This window comes from Leopardus geoffroyi, chromosome C1, assembly GCF_018350155.1.
Source record: "Leopardus geoffroyi isolate Oge1 chromosome C1, O.geoffroyi_Oge1_pat1.0, whole genome shotgun sequence".
NCBI lineage: Eukaryota > Metazoa > Chordata > Mammalia > Carnivora > Felidae > Leopardus > Leopardus geoffroyi.
In genome coordinates this window covers 155,005,188-155,028,219 of record NC_059328.1, presented here as the reverse complement: position 1 = coordinate 155,028,219, position 23,032 = coordinate 155,005,188, and the positions used below count along the sequence as shown (strand labels likewise).

The 23,032-nt window shown below is 37.6% G+C and overlaps 1 protein-coding gene across 3 annotated transcripts in view; it reads right to left on the bottom strand.

The window, feature by feature from the left end:
• The window catches only part of CSRNP3 (cysteine and serine rich nuclear protein 3), a 212,860-nt gene that overhangs the window by 14,290 nt on the left and 175,538 nt on the right, over positions 1–23,032 (bottom strand). For all 3 annotated transcript variants that reach the window (XM_045480060.1, XM_045480061.1, XM_045480062.1), the window contains one exon: positions 13,575–13,834. In XM_045480060.1, the coding sequence (XP_045336016.1) occupies positions 13,575–13,834 (260 nt within the window). The remainder of the gene's footprint in view (positions 1–13,574; positions 13,835–23,032) is intronic.

The window sequence follows — 23,032 nt, the reverse complement described above, 5'->3', positions numbered from 1 at the left end:
CATGCCCAAAGCAATACCTTCTGCATCATAGCTCATGTGGACAGCTATGTCTCCTATACCCATAACTATTCTGCTTCTATTAATATGTCCGTTCTAAATGAATTTCATCCATCAGTAAACCCTGAATCAGTATTTCACTTCTCACTGTTGTATCAGCACACTGAGATTCCTTCATAAAGAAGCACTTAGAGACGTTTTTCTCTGAATAGGAGCAAGAAACATATCCTGAGAAGCAGCACAGGAATAAATGTAGAAGTTCTGTAAGGGCTTATTCTAAATATAGAGGCTATTTTGATTCTTTAATTTTTAAATTTGTTACTTCATAAACTTCATTAATTGTAATCATCACCATGCTATTCTTTATCTTAACAACAGTTCATTTATTACAGTTAAAATACTCTGGTGACATCAGACATCATTCTCTTGTCTTCATAGGAAAAAGTCCAACGTTTAGATAAAAATATTTATTATTGACCAAAAATCACAAACTGGAAAACTCTGAATACAATAAAACATTGGTTTGTGAGCATAATTCATTCCGGAAACATGCTTATAATACAAAGCACTTGATAACAAAGCGAACTTCAAGAACCATTGGCTCAGGTGTGGTCATGTGATGTTCAGCATCACGTACTATTCGTATTGCAAGACATACCTCATTCATCAAGTTAAGATTTATTAAAAATGTCTGCTCGTCTTGCACAACATTTGTAAAACAAGTTACTCTAAAACAGGTGGAAGACTGGTCTTTGCCCTCAAGAAGAGGAAACACCCCAGTAGCAAGTATGTATTAAAGTCTATTACAGTGGGTCTCTAAACTGCGTTTTCAAAAGCCACTAATTATATTTTTTCTGAATAATTCAGAGCTTAAATCTGTGTTCTTGCAAAGATGGGCCTCCCCCTTTATTGGGTTTTGTTTCTCAGTGTGATCTGCAATGCATTTCCTTTGTTGGCATTTCTTTATGTATGTCTTGGTTAAGCTGTTTCCATGTTTCTGTAATGTCCTGTACTAGGATGCTACTCTGATTGATTGCTATTATCATTTTTGTTAATTCTTATTTGCTAACAGAAACAGCTTTCTTCTGTGAAGATCTGATTTTCTAGGAGATTCAAATGCGTAATTACCTAGCACATACTCAATCTTCTGTGATAGGTAAAGCTGTATTAACAAACAAGAGGCATTACTTTTCCCGTCTTGTCACCTTGTGTCATTTAGATTTGTTTTCACTAATTCTTGGCCTATGTGAAACTTATCAAGATTTGACTCCACAGCCCATGGAGAACACCCAGGACTTGGTTAATATTTCCTTCCTATTTAATCTCTGTGTTCTTAAATTATGCTCCCTTGTGTAAGTGGTTAACATCAAAAAATAATGAAAACACTTTCATTTTATAACAACAGAGTTTGGTTTTTTAAAAATATAAATGGCTGCTAACATATCAATGAAAACTGTTCGGGGAACATGAATTACCAGTTGGAATCTAAAAATTTTTAAAAATCAAACTATAGATATAGATGATGATTATTCCAAATAGAAGTGCTCTTAGAAATATGATCTGTGTCTCTTATTCCTATATATTTAAACTACAATAAAGAATTTCATTTCAAGATAAAAGTTCAATTAAGAATCTAAAACCTCTTCACACAGAGCTACATACTGTTTTCACTTTTGTTGAGGAACCCACAGGGGCCCTAATCCAGATTTCAAAATATCATTTTTTTTATTAAAAATTTTTTTCTTAATGTTTATTTACTTTTAAGAGAGAGAAAGACAAAGTATGAGCAGGGGAGGGGCAGAGAGAGAGGGAGACACAGAATCCGAAGCAGGCTTCAGGCTCTGAGCTGTCAGCACAGAGCCGGACGCGGGGCTCGAACTCAAGGACCGTGAGATCATGACCTGAGTCAAAGCCGGACACTTAACTGACTGAGCCACCCAGGCGTCCCTCAAAATATCATTTTAATGTTGAAGTGATCTGGCAAGGTTTTCTCCTCACCTCCCCACTGTCATCTCTGCCATTTCTCTTTAAAATTTTTTAATGTTTATTTATTTTTGAGAGAGAGAGGAAGAGAGACAGAGTGTGAGTGGGGGGCGGGCAGAGAGAGAGGGAGACACAGAATCTGAAGCAGGCTCCAGGTTCTGAGCTGTCAGCACAGAGCCCAACGTGGGGCTTGAACTCACAAACTGTAAGATCATGACCTGGGCCAAACTTGGATGCTTAACCAACTGAGCCAGCCAGGTGCCCATCTCTGCCATTTCTAATAACGATTGGAAATACTCAAGTTCATCCTAGTCAGTTGCCTTCTCTCCCCTTCCTCACAGTTTCTGGTGTGGTATGTAGTCATTGAGAGATACTCTGCTTCCCCAGCCCCTCTTGCACTCTTATTCATTTGCTCCTTTAAAACCCAGGCCAAACCTACTAAATGCTCTTTAAAATCCATATATTACAGTGGCACCGGGGTGGCTCAATCAGTTAAGTGACTGACTCTTGATTTCAGCTCAGGGTATGATGTCATGGTTTGTGAGGTTGGGCCCCATGTTGGGCACATGTGAACAGCACAGAGCCTGCTTGGGGTTCTCTCTCTCCCTCTCTCTCTCTCCCTCCCCCACTCGTGCTTGCTCGCTCACTCTCTCTCTCAAAATGAGTAAATAAACTTAAAAAAAAAAACGAATAAGTTCTGGAGATATAATGTACAGCATGATGACTGTGGCTCACAAAACTGTGCTACACACTTGAAAGTTGCTGAGAGTACATTTGAAATGTTCCCATAATGAAAAAGAAATGGTAATTATGTGATATGATGGAAATATCAGTTAATGCTGATTGAACAGCATTGTTCATTGAAACTATTGAACAACAATAGCTTCAAAGGTGTGAGATGGGACAGAGCATGGTCCTTTTATTGGCCTGCAAATTATCCAGATGAGCGAATTTGTACAGGATCACTTCCTGTCTTGGTCCATAAGCAAAGAAAAAAAGTAAATAAACTGTAGGCATCTAGAGAATAGCTCCTGTATTCTCCTGGCTTTGTCACTTTAGAGGTGATAAGTAAGACTTAACTCATGATTTGATTAAATGATCTTTACCTTATTTTAGATTTATCCTACATTTGTGTGCATTTCTTTGTATGATATTAGAAGAATCTCAAAGCCAAGGACTTGAGTGTGTGAGTGTGTGTTTGCTTGCTTTGTTCCAAGAATGATAATTAAAATGAGACTTAAATCTTGAGTCACCATGTAACTTGTCCAGACTCATTCTACAGTTGTAAGGACTATAACTTTCTTTAAAGAGACAGAATTTAAACATATCAATTTTACAAAGCTGTCTGATTTGTACTGATAAATATGAACAAATAGTTCCCAAAGCCCAGTAGAGTAAAACCCTTGGCCATCTAAATACACATACAGGATGGGATACATAACTGTCAGAATCAGTGGAATGATTCTCAGTCTGCTTTAGGTCAAGTACAGGAAAAGGGGGGCTCAAGTGAAAGTCAGCATTCAATTCCCTACCTTTTTTTTTTTTTGTCATGTCATGTAGTGAATGAATTCCACCATAAATTCCAGTGAGATGAAATTTTGGGTGGATTAAGTTCCTGAAAAAACTAATTCAACGCAAAGTGAATATGGAGAGGGAAATAGTACTGAAAATGTGGATTGACTAAAATGCTAAAAACAAAACAAAACCCCACAAAAATGAAAACACTTCCTTTTAGCAGTTAAAAGGTACTTTTAGTAAGAAAGAGTTATTACAAAGTTATTAACACATGTAAAAATGACAGTGGAAAGAAATAAGGTGAAAAAAAATTCAATTCCGTAAACACTGATTACTGCCTATTATAGTGATGATAATGATGTTGAGTATGACCAACACAACCATATAATGAAAACCAGTCATTGGGCTCCATACTTTATATAGATTATCTCACCTAATTTGTACAACAATTTTATGAAGTATTTTTTTTTAATAGTTGAGAAAGCTGAAGCCTTGAGAAGATAATTTGACAGAGTCTAGCTTATTAGTGATTGTATTAAGAATCAAACTCAGGTCTATTTGAACTCAAAGGAAAAGCCAGGCTTTCAAGACAGTTTAGAGTAAACATTCTTCGAGGAATAGTGAAATCTTATACAGAAGGGAAAAAAAGATATGGTTGCAGCCACGTTCCAAGAGCCGATCTCAGTGCTGTGGCATAGCAGACGAAAGAGCAGTACAAGCCTCCTTAGATTTAGCTCATTCAGAAATGAAAAATACGATTCAGACACAGAGAATAAGAGCTCAGAAAAGAAGAAAACAGGAAACAAGCTGAAACTATGGCATTTCTTTTGGGTACCTATTTTGTGAGCATGTGGTGGTGGACTTTCTTTTCTTTTTTCAAGTTTATTTATTCATTTCGAGAGAGACAGAGCAAGCAGGAGAGGGAAAGAGAGAAAGGGAGAGGGAGAATCCCAAGCAGGCTCCACACTGCCAGCACGGAGCCTGACACAGGGCTTGAACTCATGAAATGTGAGATCATGACCTGAGCCCAAACCGAGTCAGATGCTTAACCAACTGAGCTAACCAGCCCCTGCCCCCTAGTGGTAGACTTTCTAATGGAAATGCCAGCAGAAGCAGCTAACATATCAGTCTTGATTATCTCAGCTAACTTTTAATTCATTAACTCTGGCCTGAATTTAATCAGCATAGTATGCTGCCCAATTTTGTATTAATATATTATTTTTGGTGATTAGTTTCATGTGTATCTCCCCCATCACAATGTGCACACAATGAGAAGAGAGACCAAGTCTGTCTTGTTCACCACTGTACCCCAAGCACTTTGTTAACTGCAGTTCCACGGTAATTGATAAAGAAATATTTTTGAATGAATGAATGAGTGAATGCTTAATCATTATGCTACACTGCCAGCCATTGTACTAGGTGTCAGGATTTACAGATGTATGAGAGTTCTGCCATCTAGAGCTTCCAGCCTGGTGGAGAGATGATCATGCAATAAATAAGATACAGTGTGGGAAGGGCAACAAAATACATGTGCAAGTTACAGAAGTAGCAGGGAGGAGGAAATGATAGACAAATGAAAAGGAAGGGTAGATACAAAGGCACAAAGAAGAATTATTTAGCTCCTATTCTGATTCCATAGTCTCTATCAAGGAGAAAACCTTCAAACCAGAAGGGAGATCAGATATGTTAGCAAGGATTTAACATATAAAAAAGAGATGGGGGGCTCCTGGGTGGCTCAGTTGGTTGAGTGTCTGAATCTTGGTTTTCAGCTCAGGTCATGATCCCAGGGTTGTGGGATCAAGCCCCACATAGGGCTCTCTGCTGAGAATGGAACCTGCTTAAGATTCTCTCTCTTCCTCTGCCCTTCTCTGCTCATGCTTTCTCCCTCTCTCTAAAATAAAATAAAATAAAATAAAATAAAATAAAAGAAGGGGAGACAGTGAGATAGTACTCAGCTGTTTTATGTAAGCATGCCCAGGTCCAGGCCATTCATGCTATGGAGCAATGAAAAAGCTTAAAGCTATGGTTGCTCAGTCTAATATGTGTGAAGAGCTATGGGGAAAGGAAACAAAAGATGATCAAAATGGGAGTGAATTGTTAAAAAAAAAAAGCTAATTCTAGATAATATTCTAGAAAGGATTATTTAAACAGATGGTTTCTGTTCATCTGAAGAAAGAGAGCAGTGCAGTGACTACCAGGGTCATCGCTTGGGTTCACTAACGAGAGAATGTCCATTTGTCAAATTAAACTCCATTCAAAATCTGAAGCTATAAAATAGATGAAAGCTGGAGTGAGATACAGAGTCCTGACCCCATAGAACCCAGCTGGAAAACCACTGATCTTGTTTTGGGTTTCTTGGACAAAGTTTTTTATGTTTTATACATGGAAGGACAAAATGTGAACTCATTAATAAGAGGTGAACCCATTAATAATGGTTAGATACATGAATTTTTAGTTATCTGAGAAGTTGAAAATGTCTCTAAAAACAGTGATGCTTAGCTCTTTTGGACACCAGTGAGGCTGGGAATGAGGGATGTGCCACATATACCAACAAGTTTCAGGTGGAGGTCATTGTGGCATGAAGGGGAAACTCCCTCCTTCCCTCTTGAGGATCACTACTCTGAGAGAATACCCTGAACTGGACTTTGTCTTGTTAAATATAATTTTTAAGTCATATCTTTTTTTAAATTTTATTTTTTATTTTTTAAAATTTACATCCAAATTAGTTAGCATATAGTGAAACAATGATTTCAGGAGTAGATTCCTTAATGCCCTTTACCCATTTAGCCTATGCTGCCTCCCACAACTCCTCCCATAACCCTCAGTTTGCTCTCCATATTTATGAGTCGCTTATGCTTTGTCCCTCTCCCTGTTTTTGTATTATTTTTGTTTCCCTTCCCTTATGTTCATCAAGTGAAGTCATATGATATTCGTCTTTCTCTGACTGACTAATTTCACTTAGCACAATACCCTCCAGTTCCACCCACGTAGTTGCAAATGGCAAGATTTCATTCTTTTTGATTGCCGAGTAATACTCCATTGTATATATATACCACATCTTCTTTATCCACTCATCCATCAATGGGTATTTGGGCTCTTTCCATACTTTGGCTATTGTTGATAGTGCTGCTATAAACAGGGGGGTGCATATGTCCCTTTGAAACAGCACACCTTTGGATGCCTAGTAGTGCAATTGCTGGGTTGTAGGGTAGTTCTATTTTTAGTTTTTTGAGGAACCTCCATACTGTTTTCCAGAGTGGCTGCACAAGTTTGCATTCCCATTAAGTCATATCTTGAATGAAGACTAAGGGGTAGGCTTATCACATTTGAGTATGACAAGATGAAGTTTATTCAAATTAAGGAACAAACTTCATTGATCACAGGTCATGTTCAGCAGTAAAGAGAATTCTTGCCCTGGAGATGTATAAAGTTTTGATTTACAAGATGAAGCTGAATTGATTTACCTGGGCTTTGTTTGCTTGCTTTTTGTTGCTCTTTTATTTACTATCAGTTTAATATGAACAAACAAATTGATCAAGGTCTAAAAAGCTACTGTATCTTTTAGTGTATTCTCAGGGATAGGGCATCCCTAACTTGGGAGAGGATATTATAACATATTCCTATACACCAGATAGATCCCATCTGGAGTACAATGTCCAGATCAAGTACCATATTTTGAGGTAGACATTAACAAACAGCATTATATCCAGGAGAACTTAACCGAGCTCATAAAAGTTCTGAAATCCATGCCCTAGGAGGATTAGTAGAAAGAACTAAGGATGTTTAATCCTATAGAACTGAAACACAAGGAGCCCACATAGCCTACTGTCAAACATTTGCATATTCATCACTACTGCTTTCAAACACTTGGAGTTTAGAGAACAGGGACAGGATTTATTCTGTGTGCCTGGAGGGCAGAATTAGGGTCAAAAGATACAATTAGATGGGAGCGTACTGGTCAATGTAAAGAAGAACTTTCTAACAATTATAGCTGGATAAATAGAATTGGTTATCTCAAAAAGCAGTGTGCTCTGGGCATCAAAGATGTGGAGTAAGTGGCTTTGTACTGGACATATATTTGATAGAAATTTTTGGTTTTGCGGTATGAGTTGGATAGACAACCTCGTCACTAATTCTCTGGCAAACTAAAGAGAAATATTCATGTTATTTTGATATCCAGTCAAATCCTATAGTATAATTCTTCTGCTCATTAGTTGCTAACAGCAGGTGGCAAATTGGAACCAATTTAATTATGCCCTCAAAGAACCAGGAAGATTTGATTATTGTCTCAGCCTATAAGAAATTCAACAACCTGGATTCACAATATGTCTGTGGCTTATGTACCACCACAAAATCACCAGAAAGGAGGATAATATCAACATACAAGACACATAAACTGTCGTATGTTCCATTATACCCCTTTCTGGTTTAGATCAACATTGCTTCTTCTAGTGGTGGCTATTAAGCCAAATGAATCCAGCAGTGTGCTGGTAGATATTTAACAATGATGTCTCTGGGAAAAAAAAAAAAAAAAAGTTCTAATATGTTGTGTTTGTCAAGTCCCATGGTGTAAATAGTCTCATCATGGCTGATTTTAAACTACTATTGGGAAGATATATGCACAATACACCTCAGTGAGCAACTTTTGTGGCTCTAGCACACCACTGGATGCATTCCATAGTTTGATAAGGAGAATCTGTTAAATCGATTACTCCTGAACCAGAGGATCAATGTGTATTGCACAAGAAGAATATAAAGATTTGATTACATATGCTTAATTGTTCCATTAAAGTTAAAATATCAGCAGTATTTTAAAAGAACATATTCTTTAATGTATTGCATTTGCCCAGAGCTGAAGCCCAGTCTGTCAGTCTCCATCACTTTGGTTAGGTATATTTTTTCTGTACTTGTTAAAATAGGTTGTGCACATGACACAACAGGTGTTTGGCAGGTATCAAAGTTTTTCATTTGGTGTTGGAGCAGGGCTCCATTTAAGGATACATTCTGGAAGCACTGGCACTAAGTATGCTCTTGAGCAAGTTCTACGGAGTCTAACAGTGAAGTTCCATAAGGATAAATGGAGTTAAAATATACCATGGCCAGCAGACCCTGACTCATCTAATAGAGAACTATAGAACCAGGATGTGGTTAAAGACATATCCAAAAATTTAAAAACTATAGACTTGAGATAATAGCCTATGCCAACCATTTCTTACAACCCCCCATCCTTTACATCTTCCAGAGCATGTAGGATATTTACGTAGAGGTTAGTAAATCATGAGACTGTTGAAGGGATATGAGGAACAAGGCTGGAGGTGAAGGGGGGAGAATTATGTTGCATGGGTAAGTCACTAAGTGAATAAAGCACAGCCTGAAATATGAGATTTGGGATGAAGAAAATTTAAATAGAGAGTTTTAAAAGGTTGATTATTAAAGGAAGTTATCAACTGGCAACTTTTTTTTTCTTTTTTAAGAAAAAGAGCATACAACCAAGCATTACTCAAGGAACACACGACTGAAAAATTGAGAAAACTATATAACCCTTGGAAGTAACTGGAAATGGTACCAGAGTGGCGATAGGCCTTCGATCTTAGAAAGGAGAAAAAGAACAAGGTTGGAAAAACATTGAGAAAGAGAAGCCAGTCAAAGCTGTGAAAGCTAAATTAAATTTCCTAGAACAAGGTAGTAGAATCCAGTAAGATATAACCCAGAGGCAATTGGAATGCCAAGGCTCTTTGAAACATAAATGGCTGCCTAATGCATTTTACAGATACATGTGAAATGGGAATAAAGGCTAATGTAATTGTTCAACAATGTGGTGCAGATGATGAAATATAAGCACTTAATTTGGAAAAGACTACAGTATTAACATGACTGCCTTGATTACTGTGAAGAGTATGACATGTTTGAATGGGCTTGACAGGGAAGACGGACTATTCTCTGCAATGCAGAAATCTCACACTAGTTATTTCTTCTAGGAACAACCATTTTATTCAATCAGCTTTGTGTATTGATGGTTTTTTGACAATGTTTTGAGCACCACCACCACCAACAAAAAAGATGCTTGAACCCCCAAACAGAATTGGATGTGTTCTACAAATCTAATTGCATATATTATTTCCCAACGTGTCTAATTTATAATTTGATTAAGAGATGGATTACTAAATAAGAATCAGTTTTACAAGGAAAAACTAAATTCCTATTCTTATTCTGCTTCCAAAATATTTATTATAGGAGAACATCAAGAAGTATGTAGTGAGTGTTTCTGTTTACTGATCTTTCATTATTAAGGCCCCATTGGAAGAGGTGTCATTGCATTAGTGGGTTCTCTGTTTGGAACCTAGAGAAACACCCTGTAAAGACATGAGGCACAGTGGAGGGAGAACTTCTCATTACTGTTCTAGGCTGTTGGTTCTCAAATAAGGAAAAGGGATACTACCCAGTTCCAGGTCCAATGAGTTTCCTGTGGTGTTTTATCTGGTCTCCATGGAGAGGGCCTTGGGAAATGTTTATCTTATCAGATGGGCCTTTTCTGTCCTCACTCAATAGCCAGCTTGCTGCTACTCACAGAGAACCACCTCCAGTCAAAGCCAGAGTTGAAGTTTGTCTTTAACAATCCTTACTTTCCTTTTTCAGTCCTTCTCTGTGCCAGGGACCTTCCTGCTGCCCCAGTCAAAATAATGGAATCAATTTAGCTACACTTATTTTGTTACTTACCTTAGAGATATTAATATTTCAAGACAAAATGCTACATTAGAAGTGAAATTCCAAGTACCAAAGTGAAATTTTTGGATAGTTAATGTTTTTGGATAGCTAATTTTAGATTTGGGATAGCTAAACCTTAGGTAAATATAGTTGATGATATTTTAAAAATCATAAAACTTAATATACTAGAGGAATTATAATTTAAGTATACAACTGTTTCTCCAGTCTTCTCAGATTTTTTTTAGCAAACTAGTCCACATTACTATAGTCTTTTATTAGGTTCATGTGATATGGTTCTGAGTTTCTAAATATTTTCAGTACAATGAAGCTACGACGAGATCGCCTTAGAATCCCATTATCTTTTTGCTTGGTATTCATCTGAAAGGAGCAATGACATCCAAATATCTTCTTTTTATATCTTCACCAAAAGGGAAATCTGCATGTTTTCACTTATCAATGACAAACCTTGGCTTGCCATAACACCCACTCGAATGACTGCCTCTCCAACTTCCAACACTAAGAACAATAAAAAAGAAATATGGGGGTGCCTGGGTGCTCAGTCAGTTAAGTGCCTGACTCTTGATTTTGGGTCAGGTCGTGATCTCATGGTTTGTGGGTTCAAGCCCTGCACTGGGCTCCACACTGGCAGTGTGGAGCCTGTTTAGGATTCTTTCTTTTTCACTCTCTCTCTTGGTCCCACCCTTGCTCTGTCTCTCTCTCAAAATAAATAAATAAACTTTAAAAAAAAATTTTAAAAATGAATAAATAGTGGGATGCTTTTTCTTCTTCTTCTTTTCTTCTTCAGCTTAGTAAAGAAAACAGCATAAAAGCAGCTGAATATAAATTATAATATCAGAATAAATTACTGCCTTATATGGAAGGTTCCTATGGGTGTGTGGTTCTTCCTAACATTCATCACATGTATAATGTGCCTCAAAGTTCACCATAATAAATCTTTTGGTTCTCAGAATTATAGTCTCCCAGCTGTTAAAAACCACTTCACACAGTACCAAACTCTAGAAAGGTATGACTCCCTATAGGTACAGAGATTGTCTTTCCCAATGCCTAGAGGGGGTGATCAATTAATTTTAGAATAGGAAGTAACAGGATAATATAACCGATTTTCTATTGAGTGAGTCAGTGTTTAACATCATTGTGCTTCTTTTTCTTCAGTACACATGGCCTCATAATTTACCTATCCCGCTGGGTCTTTGTTAAGATTAAATTAAATAATGTTTATAGAATGCCTGGGAAATAAAAATCACTTAATGAATGGCAGCCATTAGTATTGTTTGAGTTTAGAGAATGACTTTGTTCTTTGAGGAGGGTGTAGAGTTGGTTTGCAGTAGGTTAGAAAGGCAGAGGGTGGATTTCAGAAGAAAATTTAGAATTATTATTAAATTAAGCTATATGCAAAGTGATCATGAAAAACAACAATAATAGCAGATTGCTACCAAAAAAGATCCTAAGGGTCTTTCAGTGAAACTTGTCAAAAATACCATCAAAGGAAATAGAGACATAGTCTAGGCTAGGGTTGTGTCTAGGTTAATTTGAACAACTGCCTTCTTATACAATTGGGAACAAGGCAGATATACAAACTGCAGAATACATAAAAACAAGGTATTTTAAAACACACAGCACACCTCTGCGCCTGGAAGCTAAAGGTACAGGTAACGCAGGTGTGCTTATGGTCTTCAGCTATTTAACAAGAGGCTCTTTATGTTAAGTATCCTGGATTACTTAAAAAAGATTTCCTTTGTCATTAGATAATGATGAGAGAGCATTTCCTATATATTGATAGGCTGATGGATCAGCACATATTTAAAGATTGTCTTGGTTGATGAAAGACAGTTTCTGAGCTATGTTTCTCTCCACTTCATCTCTAATGTGGCCTGGACACCTCTTTGACATCTCTTTAATGACCCAAAAGCCTCTCAAAAATCAGTATGTCCCAAAATAATCTCATTATCTACCTCTTCCCTTCTGATCCCAGCCCCAACCTGCTCCTCTTCCTGGATTCCTTGCCATACCCTCGTCATAGAGAAAGGTACTATTACCCACAACCTGTTCAGTTTTGTAAGCCAGAAATTTAGGAATCATTCTTCACTGTACCCCTCTTTTCCTTTCAAATCCAGTCTGTCATCCGGAACTGTTGATTTTACTTCCCAAATTTCTCCCTCTGTCCATTTCTCTTCATCTTTCCCACCATCAGTCTAGCTAATCTATCAACATCTCTCCTGAACTACTGTGATAGCCTCTTAAATGGTCTAACTCTGTATGTTCCCCTACCAACATGGCAACCCTTAACCCCAAACTATACTCACATCACAGCACGAACCAGATCTTATTATTCTACCACTCTGTACCCTGACCCACGCTTAAAACTCTTGGATGACTTTTGATGTTCTTAGTATGAAGAGAAAAAAAAATGCCTTAGCATGATCTACAAAGCCCTGTCCTGCCTTCTTCATGTATAATCTACTTCATGAATAATCTATTCTTTTTGTCTCTGCTCCAGCCACACTAGCCTTTGTGTGCTCACTGTGCTTCCTCTGGCACAAGGCAGTTCTGGCTCTTCCTGCTGCCTGGACCACTCTTGCCAACCCTTTGGCCTAGTTATCTGTTCAGATTTCAGTTCAGTCGTCACTTCCTTGAAGAAACCTTCCTTGACCTCTGGACCATATCAGTTCCCTGTTACTACTTTCAGAACCCCTTGCAACTCTTCTTTATAGCTCTTAATGAAGCTGTGAGTTTATTTTGTCTACATGACTGATATTTTTCTTTCCTATTAATATGGAAGTTCCAGGAGATAAGGGACCACATCTATTTTTGAGACCATTTGGCCCCAACCCCAGTAGAGGGTGCATGACCTAGTAGCACACAATAACAAATATTTATTGAATGAATAAATAAATGATGTCAGGGGGCGCCTGGGTGGCGCAGTCGGTTAAGCGTCCGACTTCAGCCAGGTCACGATCTCGTGGTCCGTGAGTTCGAGCCCCGCGTCAGGCTCTGGGCTGATGGCTCAGAGCCTGGAGCCTGTTTCTGATTCTGTGTCTCCCTCTCTCTCTGCCCCTCCCCCGTTCATGCTCTGTCTCTCTCTGTCCCAAAAATAAATAAACGTTGAAAAAAAAAAATTAAAAATAAATAAATAAATAAATGATGTCAGGTAAGTTTTCCACATTGTTTGCAGTGAAGACACTTTACTGTTTTTTGCATAAAAGGAAAAAAAAAAAAAGCCTTAGCAGGCAGTCTGTTGTGTAAAATGTCCAGTTTGGTCAATGAATATAAATATGAAAATGGTTAATTCAACCAAATCAAGGTAAGGTTATAAGGTTTTGCAAAAAGTGAGTTCCTAATGTTTTTTTTTTTACCTTTAGTTTCAAAGAGTTCAGTTTTTCCTCCCTGAGGTGTTCTCTCAACATCTCCCGGTGGAGCCTCTCCTGTTCTCTTGCAAATTCACCAAGAGTGTACTGGCGCACACTGTTATGGCGGCTGGACATCCCCAGGGTGCTACCCCCTTGACTGGGCACGCTCGTGAAGCCTTGTCTCCTGGTGAAGTAGTACACGGTGACACAGCTAAAATGCACATTCTTTGTCCTTAGCCGCTTCTCCCTTTTGAGGATGGAGGAAGCTGAAAGAGAAAGAAACAGTTCAGTGAACACCTAGGGCAGCAGTCTTCAGATGAGGTGAAGAATTAAAAAATGCCATTTGATGCTATTGAATCTATTGTCAACCCTTTCTGGCTAGGAGACACTAAAAATGTTCTATCTGAGAGCTGGCACAGATTTCTATTTCCTTTCTTAAATTTTCCTCCAGCTATAGTGGAGTAGACTTTTAAGTCCTCTATAATGGTAGTCTAAGCAAACTTTCAGGAAAGTTGCCAATAGTCTGTGAGTCAGTGGCAGAATTTAATTTATTTCCCCTAGCATCTTAAGTTTGGATTTTATGGTTCTTTACATGAGTTGCATCATACTATAATCAGAAAAGACATACTACAAACTCCTATATTTTGGATATTGTTTTGATATTGAGGGCACTTGGCAAAAAAATGTCTATGAATTTTAGAAAATTTTAAAAAGCAATAAAAACCTTACAAAAAAGGTTTGCTGGCACTATTAAGACATTTTCACAACCTAAATTTAACAAAGTTTTCATCTGATAAGAACCCTACTAACTAGCATTACAGATAGCAGGATTTTTTTTTTTTTAAACATTTTTTTTTAATTTTTTTTTCAACGTTTTATTTATTTTTGGGACAGAGAGAGAAACAGAGCATGAACGGGGGAGGGGCAGAGAGAGAGAGGGAGACACAGAATCGGAAACAGGCTCCAGGCTCTGAGCCATCAGCCCAGAGCCCGACGCGGGGCTCGAACTCAGGGACCGCGAGATCGTGACCTGGCTGAAGGCGGACGCTTAACCGACTGCGCCACCCAGGCGCCCCTATATAGCAGGATTTTAATATAAGTGTACATTGAGACAATTGAAAATGGCTATGAAATACATTAGAATCTTTATTATTAGTTGGGGACATCAAGATGTATTAAGCATCATGGAAGTTTGAGATATATACCATAGTTGAGAAAAAGAGAGGCACACATTATAAACATGAACTTTTTAGAGTTAGAAGACATGCTAGACATCATCTCACCCCGTCTTTCTATTTTATAAAGTAACCCAGACTTGCAGAATTTGAGTTTTTTTCAATGTAGGTAGTTAGTGGAAAAGGTAAACTTAAACCAACAATTCCCCAATCTGGTGCCATATTATATGATATTTCTCCATTGCAGAAAGAAAAGTACACTGAATTGAGGAGAAAAATATAGAATCATGCTCTTATGGATCATTTCAGCTACTCCCCTACCAATATGTTGAAGTTCTAATGCTCAACACCCCAGGATGTAACCTTATTAGGGTTACACAGGTGATTTTTACACAGGTGATCGAGTTGAGGTAAGGTCATTAGGGTGGGTGTCAATGCAGTACAACTGGTGTCCATATAAAAAGGGAGAATTTAAACACACATACATGGAGGGATGATGTAAAGAGACAGGGAGAAGTCCATGTGAAGGTGGATACAAAGATTAGGAGTATACTGCAAAAAGCCGAGATGCCTTGGGCTACCAAAAGCTGGAAATGCAAGGAAAGCTACAGTTTTCAGAGAGAGCATGGTTCTGCTAACACGCTGATTTCAATCTAGTCTCCAGAATGGTGAGACGAGAAATTTCTGTTGTCCTAAGCCACTGAATTAGCGGAACTTTGTTTCAGCAGCCTTAGGAAACTAATATGCATGCTCAGGTAGACAAACAGACTGAAACAATGCACTGAGCAAAAATCCTTGGATAGCCACCAGTAATATAAGCTAACATTTATGGAGTGCTTCCCATGAATTATCTCATTTTATCCTTACAACTCCTTGGGTTGATATTACCTGTGTCTCCATTTGAGGAAACCAAGTCACCAAAGGGTTAATAACATTGCCAAAGTCATATAAGGAGAAGTGAAGCTGGAATTTATTATTCCAAGGTCCAGGGAGTTGAACAAGGCTGAGTCTTGGTGTCATGCTACTTCTGGTGGATGTCAACTGCTGCTTTCAAAGATGATTTTGATTTGGAAGGTTGCATAAGCAATGAAAGAAAAGGGACTACAATATCACTTTGCATTTGTTTAAGAATCTTCTTCCAAAAGGGTTCAAGTTCCTTTGCCTCGTACCCTTCCCCCTCTTTAAAACATTCAAACCAAATACAGAGAGGCTGTTATGATTAATCACATTTCATGAATTGACTTATTCAATAAATATAAACAAAGGGCCTACTACATGCCAGGCACTTTCCAGATGATTGGATATATTGGTGAAAAAAACCCACATGGTGATTCCTGCCCACACGGAACTTCCATTTCCAGTGATGAGAAACTCAGACAGAATAACAGACTGAGAAGTTTATAGAGTAAGAGAAATAATGACATTTGGGCAAGAATTTCATCTTCCCAACTTCCCCCTCTTCTCTACTGTTCTACTTCTCCACAGGAGACCGCCAGAAAGCAAATACTTTCAAACGTGTACACAATTTTCCCATTTATTTATGTACATGTTCACTGCACATATTTGTACTCCTGCCAGCAGAGACAATTTTCAACTTTGATTTAGGAGCTCTGATCTGCTTCATAACGGTATGTTTAAATCATCTCAAAACAGGGAAGAATTTGTCAAAATGTAAAAGATTACCCTAGAAAGAAAAATTCAGCAACCTGCCTAGTAATCTGCCACCCTATCTGACAGGCTCATCTGTCACCACCTTACAGCAGGCAAGAGCCTCTGGTTTTGGGTGATAGCCTTTAGCCTTTTTCACTTTTGTTATTATTAAATGATGCCCTGAGACATTATCTTTCAAGGCCATGAATTTACAGATTAAAAAAAAAAGGTTTTAATGAACTCTTTAAAATAATTATTATAAACATCTCTGGTGATTTTATTACTAATCTTTAAAATATAATTCATGGTAGTCTAGACAAATTTCATTTTTAACATTTATTTAGACTTTTAGATTATAAGGATTCTCCAGTCTTCTGGATGGATCTATTGTGATATGAATCTACCATTTCCTAAAAAGCCAGATTACTTTTTTCCAAAAAGACAATTTTCTAAGGCTTCCAGGATAACAATAGTGGCAGGTTGTAGAGTCCCTTCACCTGGGCTTTTGGCTTTGCTAACATTGTCAAAGTGTGTTAGGATTGGATTGGTGTCAGTTCCTATCCATGGGGGTTTATAATTCAAACCTGTGCTTATCCTTTTTCTAGAATTTGCATATTATAAATAGCACCGTAAAAATAATGATCGAAATGCCTATGGATATATTTAAAAGAAAGGCTTTGAAATACTATAAGATCAGCCTCCTGGGAGATATTTTAAATGTAGCTTTCCTGGATATAGGAGCCACCCACGTCTCTCTTCTGATGATTGAATTGGAGCACTAGAATGGGCCTTTATGGGCTATCTCCTGCCTCCAGGCTCCAATTTGACTAACATCACAAAATGAAGTCATAAAAAAAAGAATGTGTGTTCTTCAAGCCTGGGACAAACAGGCCAAATTCACTCAGCACATCTGCCTTAGGGAATCTGAAACCTCCCTCATATGCCTACCTAGTAATTTGTGCCCTTTGCAGAATGACTGAACTCTACTTTGTGTCTCTACAGAGTCCAGAATTCACTTTACCACTGTGAGGTCAAGAGTGAGTAAAAAAAGGGAGAAGGTGTCTTTCATTACTGCTTTGAAAAATAATTAGTCTATTTTCATACACACTAATTTTTTTTGGTGTCTTTAAACTTGTTTCCTTTTATCCTATTCACAGTTACCATCCTGAAGCTCAGCATCTAAATGCAACAGTACTCTGTGTGCTGCACAAGACCTAGCTCCTGAGAACACCACTATGGTTCCCATCAGGGTATGCTGGTTACTGTACAACGATCACATATAATGGAGATGATATTGATCTTGGTAAACTAAAGGAATAAACAGCACAGAGTGACTGATGTTAGCTATCTGCAGAAGCTATCTTTCCTAAAGTAATGCTTTGGAAATGAATGGAGAAGAGAATTGGAGAATTGCCTAATTCACAATTCCAGGATGAGAATGTAAGTATATAAAATAAAATAATCTGTACCATAAATCATATAAAGAGTCCATGAACAGAGTGGATTAAAAATGGAAGCCAAAACTAATAAGTTTTGATCAATATATCAAGGTATCACAACTGAATCAAATTAAGCTCTAAGAAAATTCAACTGAATTTGCTTCATTTCCACACTTACAAATGAACCTGTTCATACAAATTGGAATACACCTTCAGATCAACAAGAGTATCTAGTTGACTCATTAATTTTATTTCTTGCTGAAAATAATCAAATTTGTTTCAGATTTATAAGTCAGTCATTTCTGAATGTGGTTAGATGTGTTATTCCATCTGAGATTGCCTTCTATGCATGCAAGAAATCATCACGTGTCTGGGCCTGAAAAATTGAAGACCAGATCTTAGACTACTGATTCCACTATAGGGCAGCCACTCTGGAACTAATGTTTGTTTGTTTTTTGTTAATTTTTTGAAATGTTTATTTATTTTTGAGAGAGAGAGAGAGACAGAGAGAGACAGAGTATGAGCAGGGGAGGGGCAGAGAAAGAGGGAGACAACAGAATCTGATGAAGGCTCCAGGCTCTGAGCTGTCAGCGCAGAGCCCGACACAGGGCTGAACTCACCAACTGCGAGATCATGACCTGAGTTGAAGCTGGATGCTTAAATGACTGAGCCACCCAGGCACCCGTGGAACTAATGTTTGAACAGCAAACTAGTTACCCTCACAAGGCACTTGTTCTCTGTAGTGTCAATAACTATCAGCAAAGCCCTGGTATAGCCAGAAATGCAGAGAGCAATAAACAGAATTATATTTTCTGGCACTAAATTTAGTACACGGAAGTTGAGAGTTTGTGGTCCAGTCTGTGGAAAATATTAATTCTACCATTTGGGTCTAAATTCAATAATATACTTCTCTCTCCTATGCACTATTCCCAGAAGGAAAATACCAGATGATCTGTAAGTCTACATATTGTGTTTATTTTTCATTTACTTGGGGGGAATTTAGTCTAAGCAAAATGAGATTACTGAAATTAACTTGTTTAGCTGGTAAGTCCTGGGCAAGAAAAACTCCCGTTTTTAGAAACATACACAGCAAACTAATCAGGGATTCTGAAAGTATGCATATTGCTTCTTACCTCTTGAGGAACAAATCAAGATCAAATCAGTTATGAAGTCATGAAACCTAGCTTACAAACAGAAAAATCCGGTCTCATCAGAAATATTTTATATACAAAATTATCCTAATAGCTTAGGTATTAAATCAATTTCCAATGGTTAAAGTTATTAAGATTACAAAAAATATGTCCTTAACCTTTACAAGTGACTTCTGTAAATGTTCTGTGATCATATTCTCCTGTACTTTACAGCTTGACATGATTGTCCAGGTTGGCCTTTCTTGATCAGGTGTCAACCACGTGGTCTCAGACCCTAAACCACAAGAGTGAAAATGAATCCAACAGCCAAGGAATATAGGAGTAGTTTCTTTGAAAGTGAAGCCTGTTTTGCTATTAAAAGCAATCCTTCCTTCTTCTAATTCTACCCTTTTATTCTTTTAAGTTACATCCTCAAGTTTTCTGAATATACTTGCCTTAGTCATATCTTTCATCATTAAAAAAAAAACTTTTTAAAATGTTTATTTATTTTAGAGAGAGACAGAGAGTGGGCAGGGGAGGGGCAGAGAGAGGGGGAGACACAGAATCTGAAGCAGCGTCCAGGTTCTGAGCTGTCAGCACAGAGCCTGAAAGGGGCTCGAACCCACGAACCATGAGATCATGACCTGAGCTGAAGTCAGACCTTAACTGACTGAGCCACCCAGGTGCCCCATATCTTTCAATTTTTTGCTCAAGTAATGTATTTAGGGCAGTAGTAAATCATTCAAGTGGGAGAAACTCCAAAAGATTGATAATAAGGAAATACCGTGTGGCATGAGTGAATGAGAGGCAAAATGAAAGTAAAGACGAATTGGGGATATTTTCTTTCCAACCATGAACAGAATCCAAATTACCTCAAGTATGGGATGTAAAGTGATCTATTATCTACGGCCAAATCAGTGTTACATTATTGTATATTCAGTACGTTATTTTATACTCAGTTTTGAAGGATATAACACACACACACACACACACACACACACACACACACACAGAGTTATAAACAAAATAGAGAGACTCTCCCAAACACTGGACAGGCAATACTGGGATACACCCAATATTTTGGAACTGAAGTGCTTTGCATTTCCAAAGAAGTAATCAGAACCGAGACAGAGTCAGGAAATGTAAGAAAATATCAGAATTCTCCAAAGAGACAGCAAATCATGGTTTTTTTCCTCCCCGTTTTATTACTGCCCTTTTACTATGAAATAGCATTCAAAGACAAAAAATCAAGGAAAAATAGCTCCCACTTACAGTGATGCTTGTGATGTCAAATCCAAGTTTGTATCTGGCTCCCTACAGAGTGGATGATAGCTCTAAATGCTTTTCAAATTATAGCACATCTCTCTCCTTAGGCTCTAAATGTCACTTTTCCCCATCGCAAACCAACCAAACAATCCATGTGCTAATAAAGGGACAAGGAGACCACACCATATAAAATATGATAGACATACATAAGAATCAGTCATCATTCTGATTTCAGTCCTTCTGTAGAGAAGGAAAAGCTTTAAAATTCTTAGGCAAGATTAGGTAGTTTAATCATTTAGCTGCACAAATTTTCCATTCTAATATTAAGTTGGAAATATTTGCAGTGCATTGCCCTCGAGACTAATAATGTCTTTTGTGAATTGCAGCTTCTAAGTTAAAAAATTCAAAATGACACCCTTTTGTTTAAGTCACCAGTTTGCAAAAACAAAACAAAACCAAAAACCCTCTCATATAAGACTGTAAGAAGTTAAGTATTCTGTCAAGATTTATCCAAATACTGCATATGCATTTAAACAAATAAAAAAAAATCAGCAAAAATAGAAATAATATAAAAAGATGACCCTTGGGGCTGGATGACTAAAGCTTTGTTTTGGATCATGAACATGCATGTCACGTCGTCGTCCATTCAGTCTGTCAGCTACGTCCACACAAGCAAACGAGAGAGCTGCACAGAGGGTACAAGCTTTCTCCTGAACCTCTCCAGACAGCTACAACCCAGGCTGCTGAGACGCTGCAAGCTGGCTTTGACATTACAGAGGTGCTTTAACAGCATAATCATCCATTTGCAATTCTCAGCATAGAAAAAATGTAAGATTTACCACCCAAGATTCTGATGTGAATTTAGGATGCCGCATATGAAAACTGTGTCTGGGTATAAACTTTGACCTCCCAGCTTTGATGTCATTGATAATTAAGATGATTAACTAACAAAGAGTGATCATTTTTCAGAACTAGCTATTTTTTATGCACACATTTCCATTTTATTAAAGATATCCCCTATGCTTTCCCCCTAATTCTTCTGAATAAAAAAAAGGAAGAAATCATTTGTTCTAATATATGTTGGATATAAGGAATAAATACTATATTTTAAAGTTATAAAATTGAAATTGAAAAGTTGAAGGGTCAAAAATTTTAAAAAGAAATCATGTTCTCTTTTATATATAATCTTTTTTTATGTTCTATTTATTTTTGAGAGAGAGAGAGAGAAAGAGAGAAAACAAGCAGAGGAGGGTAGAGAGAGAGACACACACAAAATCTGAAGTAGGCTCCAGGCTCCAACCTGTCAGCACAGAGCCCAATGTGGGGCTTGAACCCACAAACTGGGAGACCATGACCTAGCTGAAGTCAGATGCTTAACCGACTGAGCCACCCAGGTGCCCCTCTTTTATATATAATCTTAATATATAGTTGACTTAACGCCCCCCTTGCATTAATTTGACATTCTACTGCAAATGTGCTATGACTGCAGAGTGCCCCAGCCATCAACAGAAAGCGCGACTGATATGGGGGATGGTGAGTTGCCAAATTAGAACATATTTAGATTAAACTAGAGATTAAATAATACCACTTAATTGGGAATGCAAGCTGGTGCAGCCACTCTGGAAAACAGTATGGAGGTTCCTCAAAAAACAAAAAATAGAACTACCCTATGACCCAGGAATTGCACTACTAGGCATTTATCCATGGGATATCCACAGGTGTGCTATTTCGAAGGGACATATGCACCCCCCTGTTTATAGCAGCACTATCAACAATAGCCAAAGTATGGAAAGAGCCCAAATGTCCGTCGATGGATGAGTGGATAAAGAAGATGTGGTATGTATATATACCACATACATACACGTGGTATGTATGTATGTATGTATGTATATACATGGTATGTATATATACATATATAGTATATACACATATATACATATATATAGTATATACATGTGGTATGTATATATACCACATACATACATGTGGTATGTATGTGTGTATACACACACACACACACACACACACACAATCAAAAAGAATGAAATCTTGCCATTTGCAACTACGTCAGTGGAACTGAAGGGTATTGTGCTAAGTGAAATTAGTCAGTCAGAGAAAGACGAATATCATATGACTTCACTCATATGAGGACTTTAAGAGACAAAACAGATGAACATAAGGGAAGGGAAATGAAAATAATATAAAAACAGGGAGGGGGACAAAGCATAAGAGACTCATAAATATGGAGAACAAACAGGGTTAATGGAGGGGTTGTGGGAGGGGGATGGGCTAAATGGGTAAGGGGCACTAAGGAATCTACTCCTGAAATCATTGCTGCACTGTATGCTAATTTGGATGTAAATTAAAAGAAATAAAATTAAATTTTAAAAAATACCACTGAGTGATAGACTGATTTTCATTCTAATTTTCCTTTTTCATCAAGTTAATCCCTCAAATTTACAGTAACTCATATCATGAATTTTGTTGTTTCAATTCTCTGTTGGACAAACAGTTTTTCTTCTGGTTCAACTTTGTTGTTATGGAGTACATCACTTAAATAAAATTTATAAATTCAAATCCACGCGTAACATATGTGAAACACAATGGGATATGAAAGTGTTTGCTAAATCTAGGCCCTGTATTCTGCTCAGTTTTGCCCAAAGCAGATTGGAAATTGGGAATATTTTTCCCGCTGGTTCAGAAACTCATTTAGTCATCTGACATTATTGGTAAGAACTATTTTTTATAGAATTTTCATCAAATCAATTCTTTTCTCTTTTCATCCTATGTACTTTTCTTTAGAT